The sequence below is a fragment of the Globicephala melas genome, chromosome 11 (genome assembly GCF_963455315.2).
Source record: "Globicephala melas chromosome 11, mGloMel1.2, whole genome shotgun sequence".
NCBI classification, from domain to species: Eukaryota; Metazoa; Chordata; class Mammalia; order Artiodactyla; family Delphinidae; genus Globicephala; species Globicephala melas.
This window is the reverse complement of record NC_083324.2, coordinates 40,014,978-40,031,596: the sequence shown is the minus strand read 5'-3', so window position 1 is coordinate 40,031,596 and position 16,619 is coordinate 40,014,978. Positions and strand designations below refer to the sequence as shown.

The 16,619-nt window shown below is 41.4% G+C and overlaps 1 protein-coding gene and 1 pseudogene across 3 annotated transcripts in view; one reads left to right on the top strand and one right to left on the bottom strand.

Moving 5' to 3' along the window:
- SMARCC1 (SWI/SNF related BAF chromatin remodeling complex subunit C1) overlaps window positions 1-16,416 on the bottom strand; it is a 187,673-nt gene extending 171,257 nt beyond the window's left edge. For all 3 annotated transcript variants that reach the window (XM_030845340.2, XM_070046656.1, XM_030845343.2), the window contains exons 1-2: window positions 16,222-16,416; window positions 8,098-8,217 (exon numbers count right to left, since the gene is read on the bottom strand). In XM_030845340.2, the coding sequence (XP_030701200.1) occupies window positions 8,098-8,217; window positions 16,222-16,416 (315 nt within the window). The remainder of the gene's footprint in view (window positions 1-8,097; window positions 8,218-16,221) is intronic.
- Window positions 1,127-1,224, top strand: LOC115846582 (U6 spliceosomal RNA; annotated as a pseudogene).
- Window positions 16,417-16,619: the final 203 nt, after the last annotated feature.

Sequence of the window (16,619 nt, the reverse complement as noted above, 5' to 3'; positions counted from 1 at the left end):
CGGTATCTTACATTATTTCAATTTAAGAAATGAATGAGGGCTTCCCTGGTGGTGCAGTGGTTAAGAATCTGCCTGCCAATGCAGGGGACACAGGTTCAATCCATGGTCTGGGAAGATCCCACATGTCATGGAGCAACTAAGCCCACGTGCCACAACTACTGAGCCTGCAAGCCACAACTACTGAGTCCATGTGCCACAAATACTTAAGTCCACAATCCTAGAGCCTGTGCTCCGCAACAAGAGAAGCCACCGCAATGAGAAGCTTGAGCGCCTCAACGAAGAGTAGCCCCTGCTTGCCACAACTAGAGAAAGCCCATGCGCAGCAATGAAGACCCAACATAGCTAAAGACAAATAAAATAAATACATTTATTAAAAAAAAAAAAGAAAAGAAATGAATAAGAGGGCTTCCGTGGTGGCACAGTGGTTAAGAATCCACCTGCCTATGCAGGGGACGCAGGTTCGAGTCCTGGTCCGGGAAGATCCCACATGCCGCGGAGTAACTCAGCCCATGCGCCACAACTATTAAGTGTGCACTCTAGAGCCCACAAGCCACAACTACTGAGCCCACACACCACAACTACTGAAGCCCACGCACCTAGAGCCCATGCTCTGCAACAAAGAGAAGCCACCGCAATGAGAAGCCCGCGCACCGCAATGAAGAGTAGCCCCCACTCGCCACAACTAGAGAAAGCCCACATGCAGCAACAAAGACCCAATGCAACCAAAAATAAATAAATTAAATTAAATTTAAAAAAAAATGAATGAGGGACCTCCCTGGTGGTCCAGTAGTTAAAAATCCACCTTCCAATGCAGAGGACGCAGGTTCAATCCCTGTTGGGGGAACTAAGATCCCACATGCCACAGGGCAACTAAGCCCGTGCGCCACAACTATTGAGCCCACGCCTCAAGGAGACATCCCACGTGCCGCAACTAAAACCCGGCACAGCCCAAAAAATAAAGTTAATTTTTAAAAAAAAGAAATGAATGAGCTTTATTTTAGGCAAAATCAACTGGTTTTAAAGTCTATCAAGACTTCTGACTGAAGTCGTATTAAAGACAACCATATTTTAGTGCTGATCTCCAAAACCCATAATAATGCTTAAAAATAAAGTTACAGGAGTGCTTGCTGCGGCAGCACATACTAAAATCGGAACAATACAGAGAAGATTAGCATGGCCCCTGCACAAGGATGACTCGCAATTTGTGAAGTGTTCCATATTTTGGGGGGGTTAGCAGATGTAAGCTTTTATATATAGAATGGATAAACAACAAGGTCAGAGAACTATATTCAGCAGCACAGAGAACTATATTCAATATCCCAGGATAAGTCGTAACAGAAAATATAAAAAAAGAATATATGTGTGCATAACTGAATCACTTTGTTGTACAACAGTAATTAACAAATTGTAAATCAACTATACCTCAATAAAAAAAATAAAGTAAAATGAAATTTTATTCTTTTTTTTAAAGTATTTATTTTGGCTGTGCTGGGTCTTTGTTGCTGCGCACAGGCTTTCTCTAGTTGCGGTGAGCGGGGGCTACTCTTTGTTGCGATGCGCAGGCTTCTCATTGCAGTGGCTTCTCTTGTTGTGGAGCACAGGCTCTAGGCACGCAGGCTTCAGTAGTTGTAGCACGCGGGCTCAGTACTTGTGGCGCACGGGCTTAGTTGCTCCACGGCATTTGGGATCCTCCTGGACCAGGGCTCAAACCCGTGTCCCCTGCATTGGCAGGCGGACACTTAACCACTGCGCCACCAGTGAAGTCCCCTTATGATCTATTTTAAAAGGCAGAATACAACCCATGCACCTATGGTCAATTAAGACATGACGAAAGAGGCAAGGATACACACTAATTATCAGAGATATGCAGATCAAAACTGCAATGACGTATTACCTAACCCCAGTCAGAACGGCCATCATCAAAAAGTCTACAAACAGGGCTTCCCTGGTGGCGCAGTGGTTGAGAGTCCGCCTGCCGATGCAGGGGACATGGGTTCGTGCCCTGGTCCGGGAGGATCCCACATGCCGTGGAGTGGCTAGGCCCGTGAGCCACGGCCGCTGGGCCTGTGCGTCCGGAGCCTGTGCTCCGCAACGGGAGAGGCCACAACAGTGAGAGGCCTGCATAGGCAAAAGAAAAAAAAAAGTCTACAAACAATAAATACCGGAGAGGATGTGGAGAAAACAGAGCCCTCCTACACTGTTGGTGGGAATGTAAATTGGTACAGCCACTACAGAGAACAGCATGGAGGTTCCTTAAAAAACTAAAATTAGAACTACCACATGATACAGCAATCCCACTCCTGTGTATATATCCAAAGAAAACCATAATTCAAAAAGATATATGGGGCTTCCCTGGTGGCACAGTGGTTGGGAATCTGCCTGCCAATGCAGAGGACACAGGTTCGAGCCCTGGTCTGGGAAGATCCCACATGCCGCGGAGCAACTAAGCCCGTGAACCACAACTACTGAGCCTGCACATCTGGAGCCTGTGCTCCGCAACGGGAGAGGCCGCAAAAGTGAGAGGCCCGCGCACCGCGATGAAGAGTGGCCCCCGCTCGTCGCAACTGGAGAAAGCCCTCGCACAGAAACGAAGACCCAACACAGCCAAAAATAAATAAATAAATTTATTAAAAAAAAAAAAAGATATATGAACTCCAATGTTCACTGCAGCACTATTTACAATAACCAAGACATGGAAGCAACTTAATATCCATTGACAGGTGGATGGATAAATAAAATATAGTATATATATACAACGGAATATTACTTACCTATAAAAAAAGAACGAAATCATGCCATTTGCAGCAATGTGGATGGACCTAGAGATTTTCATACTGAGTGAAGTCAGACAGAGAAAGACAAATATCATATGATATCACTCATATGTGCAATCTAATTTAAAAAAATGATATAGGGGGCTTCCCTGGTGGTGCAGTGGTTGAGAGTCCACCTGCCGATGCAGGGGACACGGGTTCGTGCCCCGGTCCGAGAAGATCCCACATGCCGCGGAGCGGCTGGGCCCGTGAGCCATGGCTGCTGAGCCTGTGCTCCGCAACGGGAGAGGCCACAACAGTGAGAGGCCCGCGAACCGCAAAAAAAAAAATGATATAGGGACTTCCCTGGTGGTCCAGTGACTAAGACCCTGCGCTCCCAGTACATGGGGCCCAGGTTCGATACCTGGCTGGGGAAAAAGATCCCACATGCATGCCACAACTAAGAGTTCTCATGCTGCAACTAAGAAGTCCGCATGCCACAACTAAAGACCCCACATGCCGCAATGAAGATCCTGCGTGCCGCAGCTAAGACCTGGGGCAACCAAAATGAATAAATAAATAAATAAAATAAAATAAAATTTAAAAATGATATAAATGAACTTAAAATAGATAACCAGCAAGGACCTACTGTATAGCAGTGGGAACTCCACTCAATTTTCTATAATAACCTACATGGGAAAAGAATCTGAAAAAGAATGAATATATATATATGTGTGTATATATATATATATACACACACACACACACATATATATAACTGAATCACTATGCTGTACAACTGAAACTAACACAACATTGTAAATCAACTATACCGTAATAAAGTTTTTTTAATAAATAAATAAAATATAAATTAAAAAGTAGAATACAAAATTGTCTATAGTCTATATGCCTGTAGTTACAATTATGTTTGTGTTATGCATGCAAATGTACTAAGTCTTCAAGGGATTATGGAATAACAACAATTTTTACTTGTGGAGGTAAAAAATATTTCAATTCATATTATGTTTGCCTATGCAATATATTTTTAGCCTTACAAAGTACTTTTTTCCCCTAAATCTTTCTAACTTCTCAATTAGCACTAGATAGAACCTACTCTATGTTGAGCCAGCTGTTTAATATCCAATATGACTTAGTAAGTTAGTACATAAAGTTCCATTTTGATTTTTAAAAAATCAAAAAACAAACAGCCCAAACAGTGAACTCCTACACCAGTCCAGTTTATTCAGGAAAAAAAGCTTTTTAAGGTAAATAGCTTACATGTTTCACTAAAACATTCTCTGCTTTATTGTCTCTCTCCTCCATTTTTGTTTTACACCATTACACATTATATCAATCCCTTTCATTTTGAAAAAAGCTAAACACTATTCTGAGAAAAAGAAGTACATCTGGTACCACTGGCACTAAGTCATGAATTATTTTTAATTCTGGTTTATTCCTAAAAATATTCTTCTCTAATCTTTAAAATCTGGAAAAACAATAATGGTTTACTTCCCTGGAGTTAAATATTCCACAAATAAAGTCCCTTGTAAATACTATTTTTTAAGACACTCATACAATCCTAATTAGAAATACCAAAAACACAATGTGAATCACCTTACATATAATACTTCATATAAAGCTACATGTAAATTTTATTCTAAATGATTTTATACTTGATAAAATATAATCTGTATTATATTACAGTGTTTTAAATGATGAAAACTTCAACCAGTTCCTGATTTGATAACTCTAATCCAGTTGATAATATAAGAGAACAGGAAATAAACACTCAAGTATTTGGAGGTAAAGGAACATGGCGCTTTCAAATGATTCAGAATAATATGCCCAAACATGTAGAGAAAAAGACAATGATAAAGCAAATGTGGTTAAATGCTAAAAATTGGGGATTCTAAATGAAAGTGAAAGTTCTTTATACTATTCTTGCAAATTTTTACTTTCAATTAATTTTAAGTTACCCAAAAACCTCAATTGGTCACATAGTTCAGAAAATGAAATATGCCGATTATCCAGTAGAGTAGTTCCCATTTATTAAAAAATGAGCAAGTACCTCCAATATCTAACAATGTATTTATAAATTATATGCATGTACTTACTATAATACCAATATACTACAAATATATATAACTTAAATCACATATTAAGAAATAGGTATTTTGAAAGCATTAGCTAAAAAATAATTAAAATAAAAGGAATGATCTTGCTCTGCAAATGTGAATTCAACCAGTACCCAGTAATTCCCAAATCTCTTCCTCTAATTCAATCTGTTCTCTTGAACTCCAGATCTCATTTCCAACTACCTATAGGGATTTCTAAACCTGAGGTACCTACAGGAGAGCCAACCTCAACACAGACTAAACTGAGTACCTTTCTCCAGAAACCTGCTTTTATACTCTAGCTTCCACCTTAGTGAGAAAGCAATCTGCTCAGTGGAGTCATCCCAGTCAATTCTTTCTTATTTCAGCCCCACAACCCACCCTTCCCACACACACACAAAAAAAATCACAGAGTTCTACCTCCTTGCTGTGCTTCCTAATCACTTTCAAGATAAAAGCCACACTTCTAACACAGTAAACCTGTCATTTTATGACTGATTCTGGCCCATATTTCTGCCTACTGTCCCTCAGTTCTAGCCCTGTTGAACTATTTGCAACTACATTAAAAGCCTTTAGGCTTTTATATGTTGCTATCACTGCCTGAAAATTCAATCTTCCAGCATGTCCCTAAAGAACCCATACTCTACTTTCAGGACTCAGTTCAAATGTCCTTTCCCTTGGAAAACATTTCCTGAGATGAGGAAAGTCAAAGGCTCTATTCATATAGGTCACTAGAGGGTAAGTAAGCTCCCTGAAGACAAACAATACACTGCATTACTCCTTGAATTCTCAGAACTTGGCACATAATCAAATGCTAAATATTTGCTGAACTCAAATCAGTGAGGAAGGGACTTCCCTGGCAGTCCAGTGGTTAAGAATCCACCTTCCAATGCAGGGGACGTGGGTTCGACCCCTGGTTGGGGAACTAAGATCCCACATGCCACAGGGCAACCAAGCCCGTGTGCTGCAACTACTGAGCCCACATGCCACAACTAGAGAGAAGCCCCCGCACCACAAGGAAGAGCCCGCGTGCTGCAACTAAGACGCAACTAAGTCAAAAATAAATAAATAAATAAATATTTTTAAAAATAAAATAAAATAAAAGCAGTATAAAAACAAACATTATTAAAACAAAAAAACCTTCACGTTCCAATGCAGAGGGTGTGAGTTCAATCCCTGGTCAGGGAGCTAAGATCCCACATGACTCATGGCCAAAAAAAACAAAATATAAAACAGAAGTAATATTGTAACAAATTCAACAAAGACTTTAAAAATGGTCCACATCAGGGCTTCCCTGGTGGCAAAGTGGTTAAGAATCTGCCTGCCAATGCAGGGGACACAGGTTCGAGCCCTGGTCTGGGAAGTTCCCACATGCCGCGGAGCAACTAAGCCTACACACCACAAATACTGAGCCCGTGCCACAACTACTGAAGCCCACACGCCCAGAGCCCATGCTCTGCAACGAAGAGTAGCCCCTGCTCACCCCAACTAGAGAAAAGCTCACACACAGCAACGAAGACCCAACACAGCCAAAAATAAAATAAATTTAACAAAAAAAGATCCACATCAAAAAAAAATCTTAAAAAAAAAAATCGTGCAGAAAAGCAGCACCCTTTAATAAATGTTGTTGGGTTAACCAGATGATCATATGGAAAAACTGCTTTTTTTTTTTTTGTGAGCACTGGATCCACTGCTCACAATGAATACCAAGATAAATTCTAAATGGATAACAGAGTTACATGTAAAAAATGACACCTACAAATAGTGTAGAAATTTGTTCTTCTACAAATACTAGAAGAACACAGGGCTGAAATCCTTTATCACCTACAAGTGGAGAAAGCTTCCCAACGTGATTAAAAAAAAAAATCCATATATTTGACTTAATGAAAATAAATGTCTGGATAGCAAAAATACCGTAAGTGAAACGAACAGATTTACTGCAATATCAGTAAAACAATATTTTTTATTCTCAATTATATCTGAGAAATCAGTGAGTTATTAAAACTAAAAGTTTAGTGATGAAATAAGAACACACAAATCGGAAGCTTTTGAGATTTATAAAAAGGTCTACCAATAACAAATTCAGTAGAGGCAACAACCAGCAGACTGGAAACTACAAAAACTCGAATCAGAGAAATGGAAGACAAAAATTATGGGAAAATATAGGACAGATAGTTCCCGGAAATCTAGTATTTGTACAATCAGAGTTCAAAAATATAAAGAAATACAGGATGGCAGAGAAGACTAACAGACTGAATGTTCCCTGAGCTAAAGAAACATAATTGAGTCTTCAGATCGTTATTTACGATAACTAGACTTATTTATGAATTTTAAAGATCAGTATTAAAAAGGGGGAAATCAGGGACTTCCCTGGTGGCGCAGTGGTTAAGAATCCGCCTGCCAGTGCAGGGGACATGGGTTCGAGCCCCAGCCCGGGAAGATTCCACATGCCGCGGAGCACCTAAGCCCGTGCGCCACAACTACTGAGCCTGCGCTCTAGAGCTGGCGAGCCATAACTACTGAGCCTGCATGCCACGACTACTGAGGTCCACACACCTAGAGCCCATGCTCCGCAACGAGAAGCCACTGCAACGAGAAGCCTGCGCATCACGATGAAGAGTGGCCCCCACTCGCCGCAACTAGAGAAAGCCCACGCATAGCAACGAAGACCCAACACAGCCATAAATAAATAACTAAATAAATTTCAAAAATTAAAAAAAAGGGGGATATCAACAAGTAACATCAGATTTTTCTGTACAAAATCAAATGTGGAAATAAGGCATAACCCAATATTTCTATACCAAGCCAAACTTTCAGTCAAAATACCAACTGCAAGGAGAACAGAATCATATTCTCACATAAGCTCAGAAGAATCCCACCTACAAAATATAATAAGATTCCAAGAAACAACATTCTAGCCACAAGAACTGAAACAGGAGAAAAAAACGGAAAAGACTTAGTACAGTAAAGACAATAAGGAAACTACAACAGTAAAATGTTAACAGTTAAGTCTAGGTAATAATTGTTGTGATGTTTAATGCAAATTTTAAATGACTCCTGAAAGAGATGCTTCCTACAGTTCAAAAGCAAGTGTTCTATAGCTAAAATTCTGTAGCGATTCCTCCTTTTTCCTATTCTATAGGATAGCAGCAGCAAAATAAAGAGCTGTAGGCTGCACCCAAGAGTACAGAAACTGAAGATGTCCCAGTGTGATAAGCTGATGTACTTACAGGGAGTTTGGTGAAGGCCGGGTTGGTGACATGTTTCCCAAAGGCATCTTCCTGGAACTGGAGAAGCTGTACCACCAGCCCAGCCAGTGTTTTATTGGTAGGAGCATCCGCATGAACATACTGCAAGATAAAGACAGAGACTCAAAAACTGGGGCAACTGTTCAGAAGACAATGGAAGACAATGTTAGCTTACTTCCCAGTACCTAAGTACTGGCCTGGTGGCAGATTTTTAAGTGTCTGAGACACTTACATAAACAAATACTGGGAGCCGTGGGGAGGGATAGATAACATGTCCTTTCAGTTAACAGATCTTAAGAATGAGAAATACTATGCCCAAGAAACCAAACCCAAGTGTCATTCTCATCTGCACCCGGACCTAAATTAGATGGTGAGATCCTGGACCTCAAACTTGAGCCTGATGCTACTGAATTGGCCTAAAAGTTTGTTCGGGTTTTTCCATAAGATGTAACCGAAAAACCCGAACGAACTTTCTGGCCAACCTAATATAATGGAATGAGACATACTGGCCACTATATTTCACATGTGGCCAGAGAGCCAACTGTGTACAGTTTTTCAAACAAGTCCACAAATTCTTTGATACTCCTCTCAACAAGAGGTGGGGATCTATGGCCCTCCTATGTTGAATCAGGACCATCCTCAGTGACTCGCTTAAAACCATTAGAATGCAACAGAAGTGATGCTGTGTGACTTCTGAAGATAAATCAAAAAAGATCATGCAGCTTCCATATAGCTCTTTTGGGACACCCACCTCTGGAGCCCTGAACAATGAAGTCCAACCACCCTGACATCACCATACTGAGGAAGCCCAGGCTACGCTGAGAGGCCACATGGAGAGTCCCCAGCTGCTGTTCAGAAGACTGACAGCACAACCACCAGACACATGAGTAAAGATGATTCCAGGTGATTGTGGCCCCCAGCTGTCAGGTCACCGCCAATCATCAAACATCCCCAGTCAAGGCCCCAGACACCACTGAGCAGAGATAATTGGCCCTACTGTGCCCATCCAAATTCCAGACACACAGGAACTCTAAGCATAATAACATGACTGTTTTTATGCATTAAAAAAAATACATGTGTGAGCACTTAAAAATGGTTAGGATGGTAAATTTTATAAGATTTTTACCACAATAAAATTTTTTTTAAAACAAATGTACACGAAAAGTTATCCATGCTAATGTGAATAATGTCAAGAAGGCCAAATTCGTGGTAGACAGACAGCAAGCGAGCATTACAGCAAGGAAAGATAAAGGGTACATGACAGGGAAAGCATAAATTACTGAGTTCAATTAAATGTAAAAACTTAACTTAGTATTAAGCATTCACTATCACTTTGAAAAGCCATCATTAATTTTTTTTTTTTAACCTCCAATTTTGATCAGGAAAAAACATCTATACTTCCTTCCATAAAAAAACTAAAGTTTTCTTCCTGGAAAGAACCTCTTTCCCAGTACCACCCAACATTTCAAGATAATGTTTCTCTTGCAATAAATAATGTCTCAGTGATACATATACAGCAAAATATCAGCTACAGAGTCCACCATTAATTACTATGCCTTAAGTTGACTGGCTCTCAAGATGTGCTACTGTCAATCAAAGACAGAGCATAATATAAAAGGGCAATTCTTAAAGCTTAGTATCCTCGCAAATTTGTATTTGTTCAGGTATGTTAGCTTTCCACTCTAAATAGAGCAGCCAGCATGCAGTTACTTTGCTGAAGAATAGTATTTTGTTGGAATGCTTTATTTTTATTTTTTTTAATTTTATTTATTTTTGGCTGCACTGGGTCTTCGTTGCTGTGTCCAGGCTTTCTCTAGTTGGGGTGAGTGGGGTTTCTCATTGTCGAGGCTTCTCTTGTTGCGGAGCATAGGCTCTAGGCACACGGGCTTCAGTAGTTGCTGCATGTGGGCTCAGCAGTTGCAGCACGCGGGCTCAGCAGTTGTGGCTGGAGGGCTCTAGAGCACAGGCTCAGTAGTTGTGGCACACAGACTTAGTTGCTCTGCGGCATGTGGAATCTTCCCGGACCAGGGCACAAACCCGTGTCCCCTGCACTGGCAGGCGGATTCTTAACCACTGCACCACCAGGGAGTCCGGAATGCTTTATTTTACATGAAATCCCCGAGACCAAAGGTTGGTAAAATCCAGTCTACTGCCTGTTTCTGTGTGGCCCACAAACTAAGAATGGTTTTTACATTTTTTAAATGGCTGGGAAAAAATTAAAAGAAAAATAATATTTCATGACACATGAATATAACATAAAATTCAAATGTCAGTGTCCATAAATAAAGTTTTATCAACACAGCACACTCATTCATTTGCACATTGTCTATGGCTGCTTTCCTGCAAGAGCAGAGTTGAGCAGTGCAGCTGAGACTGCATGGCCCGCAAAGCCTCAATATTTACTCTTCATCTTTATAGAAAAAGTCTGTCTATCCCTGTTGTACACTACTCCTTTTTATCCTTACAAATAGCTTCCTTTTATTTAATTTAAAGGTGTCCTGTAAAAACACATTTCCTTAAGGCCACAAAGTGAAACAAATATGTCAGACATGAGCCAAAAACTGGAAACAAGTTTCATACAATTAAGCACATAAGATGTCAATTCTGTTAGTCTAAAATAATGGTTCTCTTAATTCAATAAGTCAGGCCCAAGAATCTGCATTTCTAACAAGTTCCCACGTGACACTATGTGACTGGGAACTACACTTTAAGAACCACTGGACTTTAAAAAAAAAAATCCACTTCAAATATTATCATATATCTCAGTTAAAGAACACATTTTATTATAATTTAGAAGTTAAAAACCAGGTAAGCAATTTTTTCTTTTCTTTTTTTTTTTTGCGGTATGCGGGCCTCTCATTGTTGTAGCCTCTCCCGTTGCGGAGCACAGGCTCCAGACGTGCAGGCTCAGTGGCCATGGCTCCCGGGCCCAGCCGCTCCGCGGCATGTGGGATCTTCCCGGACCGGGGCACAAACCCACATCCCCTGCATTGGCAGGCGGACTCTCAACCACTGCGCCACCAGGGAAGCCCCCAGGTAAGCAATTTTTAAATGTTAAAAACTTCTCACAATTCCCCTTTCCTACAATGCCAATTCCCATAAAAACCAAGTTTACTTCTCTGAGGACTATGAACTTTCAAGTGAAAATTTAACATCAGATTTTTTTTCCAATTTACTCAACATAGTAAATCTTTAATAAGTAATACTCAATTTTGAAAGTAATCAGTAATACTCAACATAGTATAACCTTTAATAAAGAATAAACTCTTCAAGTCTAACCCACAGAACTGGCACAGTACGTTGTACATACCCACAAGATAACTTTATAATCTTTAATAAGTACAAGCTTCTCAAAGGAATCACATAAAGTACTGTAAGTTTTTCCACACATGGTAAAGCAACGTGAAAAATTAATAACCGTAACTTTTTATTTTTCATATACCTGCAGACAACTGAACAGCGCCAAATCCTAAACCTGAAAGACACCATTTGGAGGAAGGTTGTTCAGCAAAAAACAAACCAACCTTCCAAGCAAAAAGTAATTTTTAATGACTTATATACATAGCTTTGTATATATTCTAAACTTCACTACTATCTACACGCTTCATTTATTGTCATTAAGAATGAGAAAGATTTCATGTGGACAGCCCTACAGTTTCAGAATAAAGATGGCCAGGTTCAAAGCCCAATCAAAATGATTATCTTAGGTATTTTAAGATCCAATTTTTAAACTACAGAACATTTTTAACTCCATTTACTTTCTCCAAATCACCCACAAAAATGATCAAACATTAAAATGTATGCAAGAGATGACATTTTTAACTAATAAATTGAATCTGACATTAATTAATGTCAGATTCATACCGTCTCAAAAGGCAGTCAATGTACGACTATAAGATTTTAAATCGACTTTTAAAAATTTCTAAGAGTAACATTCTGTTTAACCAGTAAGAATGAAGCAGGGGGACCAAATGATACATGGCAGAAGTATCACTACCACCTCAAATTTATATAATCCTACCTTCAAGGACTATCTCATTTGATTCGAACAACTGTCTGTGGGAGTCACAGTCTTACTCCCAACTTACAAATGAAAAATTAAAACATGGAAATCAAGTCATCTGCTCAATGACACCAATTAGCAGCCAAGAGTACTGAACTAACGTCTTCCAAACTAACGTAATGCTCATTCCACTATCCCATACAGACATAAATTCATTTCAACTGCTTCCAAAAATCTCACCTAAACATAAAAAGTTCTTAATAGCTTTCAAAATAATGAATCCTGATTAAAGGGAAAAAAATTTAATAATTATATAGACTACTTCAGTCATAAAAATTTTATCTTTTGATCAAAAAAAAGTTCAACAGAATGTTTTACTTAAGACAACAAAAAATTTTTTAGTCTCAAAGTATTTTGATTAAGAAAGTTAGGAGGATATGTTTGGAAAGTTGTTATCAATAAATCTGCTTTATATTCCCTGTGACATTAATATAGTATCAAAAGTTTAACTTATCCGTAAACAATTCTATTGTAGCAGATGTCCCATCTGGAAAAAAGAAAAGTCTTAAACTGTTAAATACCTTATATAAAGGGCACTGAAATGCCTTCCTTGGGCAATCTACTCTATTTTAGTAATCTTCGTTAAATCCAAAGCATCTTTATTTAAATCATCCTAAAATCTTAAATCTTATTTCAGGGGTAAGCCAAACTTCGGGAAGAAACTTACCTGGGAACTCAATGGCTTATAGATATACTTCACCTTCACAAGGTTTTATCATCTGAAAATCACTCTGAACTATGGATAGCAATATATCTTTCAAAGTTAGGATGAAAGATATGCACCCAGTAATACAAAGCAGGCAGCTTAGGTAGATAAACAAGCTTCCACACTGCTAGTGGACTGAAAACGCAACCTCAGGCAAACAGTTAATCTCTCTGTGCTTCAGCTTCCACGAACCTAAAGTGGTCACCTCCTCTGGACTCCTTTGGCTAGTTGAAGCTCATCCCAGTCAAAAAGTATTCACTCTCCTTTCTGTACTGCTAAGCCAAATGGATGAACAAAGCCTAAAAAAACAGGTTTCTATACTAGTTAATCTATTCATTCATGGAACAAATATTTACTGAGCACCTCCTATAGGCATTCAGAAGACAAAAACAATACAAAGAAGTTCATTTTTAATTTGAAATCACCTGGGTTTTATAAGTAGGTGCCTATGTCTATCTTTTCCACAACACTGTGAGTTCCTTCAAGAGAGGGATTATGTGCAGCCAAAAAAAAAAAAGGCGGGGGGGGGGGGTTGGAGACAGGCAGACCTTTGAATTCCAAATTTGCCACTCCTAACTGTAATTCTTAGAGAAGTTACTTAAATCTCCACCCTCAGGTGTCTCTCATGTGGAAAATGAAGTAAATAATATCTATCATTCAGGACTGCTGTGAGGATTTAAGTGACTTATGTTTTAAATGCCTGGGTAAGGTGGATGTTCAGTTGTTCACTGAGTGCATACATAAACCCATCAATAAAAATGCTACTATCAATGTCATGTTTATTTCATTTATTTGCTGAGATTTATGAATTTGAAAACACACTATTAAATGCAACAGAAAAGTTTAGTTAAATCTTATCAATGTGTATACCAGGTAGAGATATATCCTGTACAGAGGAAGCAAAGAACCTTCTGGTAAATATTTTCACCACACCAACACCACTCTCAGAGGCTGATAGGATTCTGACTGTCAGGCCCAAGGGATATACAATTCTTAATCTGAGTAGGCCCAAGAAACACACTCTAGCTTTATGAAACTCTGAGAGGTCAAACCTAACTTTAATTTTGTCTTTAAGGCCTCAGGCACACTGAGCCAACATTAGCCTACTGTCTTCAACACTTTGGGACAAATCCTGCAATCAGCCTCACAGCCAGTTCCTCACCCACCCAAACAAACCTCTTAAAGATTATCCAAGCCTAAAGCTGCCCTCTTAAAATTGGGCACAAATAGATGCACAGAGTTTGGAGAGGTAGAAATTACTATTACTGTATTTCCCTTTTTCTTTTCCCTTCCTTGCTATCCAAAGGAATATTCCTCCTATTTCTCTTTGTTAAAGCTACACTGATAACGTCATACAATATTATATGTCAATTATATCTCAATAAAACTAGGGTATAAAATCCAGACTGGGGGGAAAAATACATTAAGGTATATTAATTTAAGACCCAAAGTACTGGCTGAAGGGCACATGATAAACAATACTTTAATAATATAAATATATTCAACTCCCTTAGCTACTACCAGAAGCTCTACTGCCAACACCAAAAAAGTGACCAATTTCCCATTGTACAAGGGAAAACAATATTCTTGTTTACCTACATGTAAATGAGAAAAAGCTACAATCCCAAATGTGACTGCAAAATTTCAGGGGGGGAAAAGTCAAAGAATCAAAAAATATATTGTAAATAAAAATATATATCGCTTCTCACTTCCTAAAACCTCAGATAAGGAATGGTCATTTCTGAGAGTACCACAATGGAACGCAAAAGCACCCAAGATCCCTGTCCATGCCTAACAACTTCCAAAAGCTGATAGGCTCCACTGCGTTGTACACCCCAAATGAGTAGGTTCCTAGACTATCTTTTCATTCATTCCAACAAATATTTACTAAGCAACTACTAAGAGCAAGGCAATGAGGATCAAACACGTTCCGGGACACGTTGTAGTGAACAGGCCTAACAAGGTCCTTGCCCCAGGGTTATGGTCCACAACGGGGGAAGTAGAGAACTGAAAAGGGTGTTCCGGAAATTTGGGGGCAGAGTATTTTTGGCAGTCTGCGTCCTTACACCTTCTAAGGGAGTCATTCCTAAATAGTTACATAAAGGGGACGCTAAAAAAACATTTGTTATAAACAAGAGGCTAACTTACAACTTTTAATACCACTGACTCAGCGGAACTTACATTCCAAAGGTAGAGCAAACAGGTAAATAAAAATAATCTCAAAAAGTGGTATGGGGCTTCCCTGGTGGCGCAGTGGTTGAGAGTCCGCCTGCCGATGCAGGGGACACGAGTTCGTGTCCCGGTCCGGGAAGATACCATATGCCGCGGAGCGGCTAGGCCCGTGAGCCATGGCCGCTGAGCCTGCGCGTCCGGAGCCTGTGCTCCGCAACGGGAGAGGCCACAGCAGTGAGAGGCCCGCGTACCGCAAAAAAAAAAAAAAAAAAAAAGTGGTATGAAAACAAAGGTGATATGAAGCGGGGTGATCTAACATGAATGGGGTTCTCAGGGAAGGCCTCACATTAGCCACAAGTGAACATTAACTCTTGCACTCCCACTATACATAACCAGAAGTAGTGAAGTAAAAGTCGTCATTTTTTTTTTTTTTTTTTTTGCGGTACGCGGGCCTCTCACTGCTGTGGCCTCTCCCGTTGCGGAGCACAGGCTCTGGACGCGCAGGCTCAGCGGCCATGGCTCACGGGCCTAGCCGCTCCGCGGCACGTGGGATCTTCCCGGACCGGGTCACGAACCCGTGTCCCCTGCATCGGCAGGCGGACTCTCAACCACTGCGCCACCAGGGAAGCCCAAAGCCGTCATTTTTTAATATTAGTTCTCATGAATACTGTAATTCATTATATTTAACCTGCTGTAACCAACGTCCGAGTACAATCGTCCATAGTCCGTCTTTAGCATATCAACAGCAGATAGTAAAACCTTCGTCACCTCACTTGACTTTGAAGACTAGTCTCTAAACAAAACTTGCCGCTTTTACCCCTCTGGCTCCGACAGTTTTAACTATCATAGCTCACACACCTCAAGCAGCCAACAAAAGAGGAAGATTCACACCCTCCGGGTCGCTGAGCTCGACCTGCTCCTGCAGGAGCAAGCGGGGGCTTTTGCCCGGGGTGCGTGGGCTCCCAAGAGCGGAGCTCGGAGGACCAGTGGAGTACCGTGCGCGCGGACGCCGAGAGCGCACCGCGGGGGCGTGGCGGGCCCTGCGCCTGCCTTTGTTGTCCCTCGTGGCGCGCGGGGGGAGGGGTGGCCAGAAGCCCGCGAGGCCAGTCGCCGCCCCCGGCCCCCGTCTCGTGGCCTTCCGGCCCCTACGAGCGCGCGAACCCACCTTCTTGTAGTGCTTGCCCAGCCAGACCCGCACGGAATCCAGCTGGGACACCGTCTCCGGGCTCTCCCAAAACTTGCTGGTCGGGCCCCCGTCCTTCCGTCGATAAACTGCCAGGCCCGCGGCCGCCGCCGCGCCTCCCAGACCCGCAGCGCCCGCCGTCGCCCCCAGCCCGCCGCTGCCCGCCGCCGCGGCCATCGTCGCCGTACGTCGTCCCCACAGCCCTGCCCGCCCGCCCCGCCCCGGCCCTCGCGGCGTTCCTCGTTCGCACGCGCGCGCGCAGCCGCCACCTCCGCCTCCCGGCACCGCCCAGTCAGCCCCCTTCCGGCGCGGAGAGCCGGCCCCGCCCCTTCTCGGGACCGGCGCCTAAGTGACGAGAGCACGCCCATACGCATGCGCAA